At 33.6% G+C, this 9,205-nt stretch overlaps 2 protein-coding genes across 2 annotated transcripts; both read right to left on the bottom strand.

The window, feature by feature from the left end:
• Positions 1-711: 711 nt before the first annotated feature.
• LOC140872605 (thylakoid lumenal 17.4 kDa protein, chloroplastic) lies at positions 712-2,268 on the bottom strand. Its single transcript, XM_073275497.1, has 4 exons — positions 2,099-2,268; positions 1,873-1,982; positions 1,297-1,543; positions 712-1,136 (listed from the first exon to the last, which is right to left on the bottom strand). Exons 1-4 carry the CDS (start codon positions 2,205-2,207, stop codon positions 913-915), a joined length of 690 nt encoding a protein of 229 aa, XP_073131598.1. The 5' UTR covers positions 2,208-2,268; the 3' UTR covers positions 712-912.
• A 1,843-nt stretch (positions 2,269-4,111) lies between these two features.
• On the bottom strand, positions 4,112-7,675 carry LOC140872454 (uncharacterized). The gene is made up of 8 exons (XM_073275294.1): positions 7,451-7,675; positions 6,462-6,606; positions 6,212-6,380; positions 5,742-6,012; positions 5,203-5,468; positions 4,910-5,125; positions 4,456-4,558; positions 4,112-4,342 (listed from the first exon to the last, which is right to left on the bottom strand). Exons 1-8 carry the CDS (start codon positions 7,599-7,601, stop codon positions 4,278-4,280), a joined length of 1,386 nt encoding a protein of 461 aa, XP_073131395.1. The 5' UTR covers positions 7,602-7,675; the 3' UTR covers positions 4,112-4,277.
• Between the last annotated feature and the right edge of the window lie 1,530 nt (positions 7,676-9,205).

Here is a 9,205-nt window from a genome sequence, read left to right as displayed (position 1 = left end):
TAGAAATAATTCATAAAAGAACAAGAAACAATTCAGCACATTAATTTCTTAACGAGTCATGAAAGGCTTATAAGGAAGGCCCATTTAGAAATGTATAAGGCCAACCACAATCTACTTAATTATAAAAACAACCCACAAAAAATAATTAATAGATGTCCTAAAAGAAAGATAATTGAAACAAAATCAAAGGCTGAATTAAGTCATAAAAATATTAAACTCCAACTCTATTGCTTGGGCATGGAGGTTAGGATGCTTTAGTAACAATTGTATTTAAGTTCAGATGATGCTTTGAATGTGATATACCCATATTGAATGGGAGTGTGTATACATACTATATGTGCTTAGTAAGTTTCTTGTATCATTCGGGGCTTTGGACATGAAGTTTAGATGACACTGCAATAGCATGTATTTGACGACAATGATCGATGCATTCTTTCGAAGCATGTATAAGAAAACTATCAGAGACGCTTGATCTGATATGACCACGTAGTTAGGGGTCTATGAGATGAAGAGTTTAAAGTTTGGACCAAGGTAGTGTTTGGAGAGTTTTGTGAAGTAAAAGCTGAGAAATGCTTACTAGAAGCTCTCCCAAACACTATCTGAAATGTAGATAAGCTCTCCCAAACACTATTGAAATGTAGATAGCTCATTTGCTCTTCTAGTTATTTGAATATTACCAAGGAGATTCAATAGCAAAGAGTCTTATGGACGAGCCAAGAGAAAAAAAAATAGTGTGTTGAGCCGAAATAGAAGAGAATCTTCGACAAGCATCGTCAATGTCTCTCCAAGTAATAAGGTTACAAAAACTGAAAGGCACTCCACAAAATGCAACTCGTTTTCATCTACTTACACACGATTCAAAGGGGTGAAAGCAAAAGAAAGAAAGGAACACAAGCCATGTGTTGCGATTAGTTACCGGCATCCCAAGTTAGCTCTTCCTTCGTCGTTGATAGTCTTATTCAGACACAGTTTCTGAAGATCAATATAACCTATGATGGTGTCCTCAAAGTCAACATCTTGAAGTCGTGCATCCTCGAACGTGGATCCTGACAGGACCGTGTTCCTGAACACAGCTCCTTCAAGATTTGCCTTCCCGAAATTCACTCGGTCCAAAACAGCATTGGAAAAATTTGTACCTACAACAAATTGGGTAATGATCAAAGGGCTGGTGTGTCATAGGAAACAAGAAACTCCAAGTAGATCCTTCAAATTGATCGACCAAAAACGTTAAAACTAACTACATTTTCGGCTCCTCTAATGGAAGTTGGGCAATAAAAAAAAAAGAAGAAGTTTTACCCTTAAAACTAGCTCCAACAGCGTAAGCCTTAGACATGACCACTTCAGTCATATCTGCACCATCAAACTTGGCCTCTGACATGAGTGCCGCAGCCAAAGACTTCCCCTTGAGGTTGGACTTCTCATTCGTGTAATCACAAAACCGAAGATCGAGTGGTTTATCATAAACCCCATTTGCTTGACCAATGGTATTGCCTACGAATGCTCGCTCGCACCTATTCGGCTCTGTTGACAATGGGGGCAGCCTCTGCAATCCAAACCCACGCAGAACATCAAGTCTAATTCATAATAACATTCTTATTATATAACCATGTCAATTCATATTTGTATCGACAATTTTACAAAAAAAGAATATGGGACAAAATGTTCTCCAATCCTAGCTAGCCTGAGCATCAGCAATTACGACATCTTCAATTCCTGGACCAAAATCAATCTATTTTCGATCACAATTCCACGCTTAGTTTTCTCAAAGCTTGTTCACAAATGACTTCCGTGAAAAACCAACTAAAAAACAAAATTCTCAGACTTGGAAAAAAAGAAAGATCAAGAAACGCAAAAGGGTTATTGAATTTGAACCTGAGTAGCAGCAATTACGGGAGAAACAGCGGTGACAGCCCAAACAGCAAGCATCCCACAAGCAGCATTTCTAAATTCCTTAAAAGGGGATTTGGATCCATCCCTCGTAGCTGCATAATCAAAACAGTTTCACAATGTGAGAAATCTCTAGTGACCCATAATCAAAATTCAAACCAGAATCAAGTAAATTAGACGAGTGTAGCTGAAATTAAAAAATGCAGCTTACAGGAACATTTGATTGTGAGGTTGAAATTGAGGTCGTGGAGCGTGGAAGTGGCGTAACTGGAACATTTTCGGAAAGAGAGAGGAGGAAGAGGACTGGAGAAGGTTGCCATATTTTTTTGTTTGGTTATCTTATCTATCAGTTTTCTTTTGGTTACTTATCCATTCAATGTCCATCAAACATTCACGTAGTTGTACATATATAATATAAAATTTCTTTAGTAAATAAGATAATTTTATTTTTTTTAAAAAAGATTCTTTTAAAAATCCGGTAAACTGTAAAATTTCTAGATATATAGAAAGATATCAATAATTTATCTGATGGTATCTCGGACAAGAGTAGCTGACACCGCTCAAGCAAGAAGGCTGATGCGAAGTGAAGTGAGAAGTGGCGGCGAGTCAGCTTCACAGAGTGAGTTTATATATATATATATATATATAGAAGAAATAGCACTCTCGATTTTGTTTTTATACAAAATGTTCGTATGAGTATTTTATTTAAAAAATACGAGGTATATCAATAACTTTTATTTTACAACGAGATGTTAGCATGAATATATACAATCATACAAATATATGGGAGTATAACACAAACTCTCACCGGTTTCGCCCCCTTAAATTTTGGTATGAGTGAATGTTGAAGCTTCGATTTTGGTGATAATTTTAGTAAGATGGTTCATATTGGTTAGTTTATAAGTTCGTGATTTTGACTTTAACTTTGATTTTAATTTTATCGATCGAAACTATTATAGTAAAAATAATATTTTATGTTACAAAGATTATTAAGAATGAATAGTCCTTGTAATCGAATGGAAAATTAGTATTTGAAAGATAGTTTAATTACTTATATTAAAAATGATATATTTTGTGGCTTGTCGAATTCTTCAATGTTTGGTTTTGACTCGTTTATAACTTATACAAGCTCAAGTTTCAGTTTTACTTAATGAATATATACATTACTCACGAGCTTATTCGAGATTTTATCGAACATAATCAAACTTAATAAATATAATTATAAATTTAAATATTCATTATTAATTAAAAACTAAATTTTATATTTAGAAAAAATTATAATATTCTTATTAAAATTTGTAGTTTTTATTTCTAATAAATAAATTTAATCGATTTTTTTAATATATTTTTTCATGAGTACTAAAAATTTTTCATGGGAAAAATAATAATGTTTTCCATCTAAAAAATGATTTACGATATTACTAACGAACTGAATTTGTAAAGCTTAATCTTGATTTGTTTACTTTAACAAGCTTTATTAAACAAACTCAAACAAGCTTTTATCAAATTGAATTTCGAGCTTTTATCGAATTGAATTTCGAATAAATCATTAAGCGACTTGATCATTTGCGTCTCTTTTAGCACTTCTAAGTTTAAAAAATAAAAAAATTTAAAAGTTAATACACTTAACAAGGTTTTCTTTTTTTAAAAAAAAAACAATAAAATATATTAATAACAAATCAAAATCAATAAATGATATATTGTTTAGCCTTTATTTAACAGCTGTTTTTAACAGGAAAAAAAAAATTCCTATAATTACATATTCAATATTTCATTTATCCTTCCACTTTCTACCTTTTTTTTTACTTGTTCTTTCGTTCTATATTTGTAGCATTTTCCATTCATCCTCCAAATTTCGAAGTTCTCAACATTATTTCAAATGTTCGAAAATCCAGATCGATCTACACGATCCATGATCCGTAATTTCTGAAGAAATAAATTGGCGGAATATATATGCAGAGGCTGTAGATCATGAACAAGTAATGCTCCAGCTATATGAGCAACAACAATGTATTCATGTATTATTTTGTATATTATGAATATTGAATATGTGGGAGAGGCAGTAATATGTTGATGCATCAAATAATTTTCTGTTGGGACATGAATATTGTAATATGTTTGTTGGGGAGCACAACAAATATTCAGTTCCAGAAAATGTTCAACCATGTTTTTGTAAAAAGTCCCATCATTAGTTTCAATAAAAATCATAATATAAAGTTAAAAAAAAAAATAAGATTACCTGAAAGTGTTTATATGAAGAGAACCTTTGAGTGAACAAATGGTTGACATATTATACACTTGAACTAAAAATAAATCATCAAAAAATAATACGTATTGGATAAAATTGCTAAATGGGTACTTCAACATAATGAAAAGATTATATAAAACCATCAAGCAGAATCTAATGGCTCAGCCTCGGTGTTTCTTTCTTTCAATGAGGTCCATTCTTCTGTCTCTGGAAATGAAGAAAAAACAGACATCAGAAAAGGGAGCATAGAGATTTTGAAATTTTACCGCATTAGACTTCGAAAGAGTTGTCATCGTTGGCAACATGTTATGTTTACTTACTTGGCTTGTCTCCAATTGCCGATAGCCGTTTTTGTAGGATTGAGGCCACGAAGAGAAAGATGGAGCACATACCAAACATAACCGTGATTGGAAATGCGTTAACCTACAAAAATTGAGATTGTTAGCATCCATTAGTCAGCGGGAACATCAAAATCGTAATCTTGAAATGACATTTTGTCATCTGAATTCACTTCCATGCATAAATCACCTAGATCACATTCTTTTTATCAATTTTTTTTTTTAAAATACCCAACTGGATCCGCAAGTTGCAATCTACCTTCATAGGAAGACTGATTTGGATCACATACAGATATTTGGGCAGGGTGTGGAAGAAAAAAACTAAAATTTCATATAGAAAATACGTGTTGTTTGAATCATTATGCAAATCTTCGGCGATAGAGAATACTTCTGGGGGGTGGGGGGGACGCAAATGGGGAAATTGCGACAGACTTACATTGTACAGCACGATGCAGACAAAGATGTTTAGTGGGATGCGGAAGAAGTTCATGATGGTGCTTCGGGCCTCCTCGGGTATGTATTGGGATCTCATCTTCATGATGGATGGCCAGAAGATACCCACACAAGCTTCAAAAGTACAGAAACCAAGAAGCTGGAGACAGCCTGAGAATGTGATACCACCCCCTTTCACGTTTGAAGGAGTTATGAAGAACTGTCATAGAGCAGTAACAAGTTAATATTGTCCAACAATATATAATCATGTGAATAATATAAGAAACCCAGACATACAGTGGTCATTATGGGGAGCAAAAGCGAGGCAGAAGATATAACAAAAACAATCTGCATGTAGCTCTCTACTTTAACCGTATTGCGGGCCAACAAACGAGCTGCAATTGTGCTTCCCAACATTGAAGCCAGCATAAAAGTGGCAAAAATAAACCCATGCGGAATATCCTCGTCATTTGGACTAAGAGCAGGTGTCCAGAGGAACACAAATGTGTACATCGAACCTTCAAACAAAGACTGTATTGCACCAAGCAACGCAATTTTCTCATCTGACAAATATCAAGTTCCAAAATTAAACAAGAGATGGAAATATGTAGCAAGTTTTGCTGTTTTGGTGACAGCAAAACAAATCAAGTAAACAACCGAAGTTCAAGGGGAGCTGCTGAAAAGCATCTAAATCAGGTTATACTGAATTGTCTTCTTTAAATTCTTTGGTGATTAAATGAAGAGATGAGATTCCAAGAAAGGCAACCTTTTACGTCTCTTTACAGCGGTACTGATTCATTAATGGAAGATTCTTCATGCAAAAAATTCAAGAATACCTGAGGCAATTGCTACAGCTGCGCCCTTGAACTGAGCAAGCAAGTCCTTGCTCTCTGAGGTGTCTCCATAGTTCTCTGTCCATGACGCTAATATTACAGCCATTCCGATGGCTAGGAATATGGCAGCAGCATCAAAGGGTGATACGGGTCCAAGGTTCAAGGTATCAACCAGCAGATTTCCGAACAACCCAGCTAAAATGGCAACAAGACCATTGCCGAGAAATATTGCCTTGGAGAAAGTTAATGAGAGCCATTGCTGATCAAAACCCCTCTGCAAATATATCAACAATCAAAGATTTCAATCAATAACTAATCCAGAAGCCAGTCATTTCTAAACTCAACAATAAATTAGTTGATAAGTATAATAAATACAGATTTTTCATTTTAGTACCTAGAAAATTAGCAGATACAATTTTCCAGATGCACAAAGAAACAAGATGATAGAAAAAGGTAGAGACAAGTTCCTTAACCTTGAAGTGCTCTGCCACAAGCCATGACTCAAAAGAAGAAAACAAAAGCGATGTGGCAATGCCACCCAAAACACGTCCAACCATCAGAACTTTGTACTGAGGAGAATGCTTGGTGATGCAGCTCAGTGTATACGTGATGCAGTAAGTAATGCATGCTCTCTTGCGCCCCCTGCAATTTCATCATAATACTCGAATAAGATAAGTTCTCAGAATGGTTACAAATATACTTTATTTCAAGAGGATGCCATACTGTTTATCTGCCAGAGATCCAACAATAGTACCAAACAACATGGAAGACCCAAATCCAGCGATGAAGAGCTGTCCAATTTCACCTTTTCCAAAACCATAAGTAGTGTAAAGGTAGTAAACATATGGACCCTGCAGCCAGTCACCAGCTGTTTCACGTGGAAATCAACTGTCAGCACGATCAAGAATAATTGTTTGCAAGTATTTCGAAGGACCAAAATATTTGAAGAGGAAAGAATTATAATCCACAAAACTTTCCCAGGACCAAAAACGGAACTGATTAAGCTCCCCATCACCAGAAAATCATGCAGATTGCATCGTCGTCTTAATTACTTTTTTCGAAACATACAAAGCATTGATGAAATCTGAGCACAAAAGTACATTCCTCATTATACAACTACTAAAATAATCAGTACTTAGTAGTTCAAGGATGACATTCAACTCCATTTGTCTACAATAAATCATAGGATCAAAACCAATAATTCAAGCAATTAAGGCTTCTCTCACTCTTCTAAAATCCAAATAAAACTCCACAAATCCAACACTCCGAACACCATAAATTCCTCAGCCAAAATCACAAACCTAAAAAACCAACATCCTAGATCCACCAATATTCCATCAAGTTCAGTACAACCGACAAACATCAGATTCAAAACATATAGCTCGAATCCCAAAAGTCCAAGCTCTCACTACAACAGATCACTCATCGCAACCACCAATTCACTAACAATAAACACAAATCAACAGCTCATTTCCCCCAAATCACCTCGCACAAACCCCGCATCGAGTGGATCTAAAGCATGCACAGAGGAAAACCCGAGCACAAACGAACAGTCAAAACGAAATCGAACCGCGAAAGAAGGAAATCAAATATAAATCAAATCAAAAGCCACAAAGCAACAACATTGACCAAATCAAATCACACTCAGACACAAAATGCCGAAGCAATCACCCTCCCCCATGATCCCAAATAAAACAACAGATTTCACCTACCCATCATGAGCGAATAAACAAGCAAGTAATTGTTCTTGAACGATTCAAAGACAGAGGAAGTATTAATCCGATCTTTGTTGGTTTTGCTGAACTCCAAAGCTGCCACCACCGCAGCCAAAGCCCCAAAAACCAGATAGTAAAAGAGCTCCATCTTCCCAACTGGTTTCCCTTTTCTCCCAAAATGAGGATATTTATCGCAGATTCTCAGTATATAGCTGGGGAAAATGTGAAATACACACACACACCGATACACTTCAATACACACACTAAAGCGTGTTGGTGCTAGGAGACGAGAAACCGCGTTTTTAAATATTTTTAGCGTTTTAACACGTGGTGGATTTCTATTGGTAGGAGTGGTGTCGGCAGTTTTAGTAACGAGCAGGTGAAGGTCGCTTTTGGTTTTGGATCTTAGATCTTATATTTCTGCTATCTATTGATTCCAGCTGTTGGATTATAAATGTGTCATCGGGGCATTTTGAATCGAAGATCTCGTCTCAAATTTGAGACGTTGGGTGCATTTTGAGTTTTATTACTCTTTTGAGGTTCTTAAATAATAAAAATAAATTATGGAACTTAATTAATTCTTAAAATATAATTATATTTAAGGTTGTATTTGAATTCATGGATTTGAAAATAAGAATTTTAAATAAAAAAAACACAAATCATTTGGTTTGTTTCCTGAATTCTATTTGACAATAAGAGGAAAGTCGGCATCATCGAAGAGTAAAAAAGAAACGTCGTTATGAATGTTTGACATTTGGTTTGTTTGAGTAAATTCACTTAACAATTAATTTTGAATCTCAACTACCTGTTTTGAATTGTTGTAACAGATTTTAAATTTATTACTATATAGAGTCATTTTTTAAATTTTCTTTCAAACATTTCATAAAATCAAAATATTCGTATCCAAATGCAACCTACATATATTTTTCGTCAAAATTACGTACATAGAGTCAGAAATATATCTTGAAAAATCAATATGGGGTACTATGATTTTCAAAAAAAATAATAATAATGGGATACAATGATGTATAATTAATTATATATCATTTTTAAATTATAAATTTCAGAGATAGAGGTCATATACATTTTGAACAAATTTTTTATGAATAGATATTATTTTATTTGTATGGGTAAATTATAAAATGAGATAATATACGTAGGAACCGTATCCAATGCACCGACACAAAGCCTAACCCAAAGGTTTTTTTTTTTTTTGCCAAAATAAATAAAAATGAAGATTTGTCAAACTACACATTTATTTCTCATTGTACTATCCCTACTATTAATTATTATTCCATTACTTGGCCCAGTGTTATTCCATTACTTGGCCCAGTGTCGGGTTTTCCCGAGATTTGAACCAATGTATTTATAACTAAATCAGTGATCGAATCGATCTATCTTAAAAAAATAGTTCAACCGGTTCGATCGTTTTAACGGGACGGTCGGACCGGAAAACCGTTTATATAATATAATATAATTAATAATATCTTTTAAATTTTAAAAATCTAAAAGATGTATATAAATAAACAAAAATATATTTATCATACTTTAAAAAATAAATAACTATATAAATATATTCAAAATATTAATTATAGTTATATATACTATATTTTTAAAAATAAATAAATTAATTAAAAAAATATAATAATAAAAAAATATTATTTTTAACGAATAATCATGTGCATATATATATAATAAAATATTAAATTAAGATTTTAAAATTAAAAAAACAATTTAAAAAAAATAAAAAAA

Source organism: Henckelia pumila, unplaced genomic scaffold (genome assembly GCF_033568475.1).
Source record: "Henckelia pumila isolate YLH828 unplaced genomic scaffold, ASM3356847v2 CTG_466, whole genome shotgun sequence".
NCBI lineage: Eukaryota > Viridiplantae > Streptophyta > Magnoliopsida > Lamiales > Gesneriaceae > Henckelia > Henckelia pumila.
Note: the sequence above shows the minus strand (reverse complement) of the source record. Positions and strands in the feature narration are given on the sequence as shown.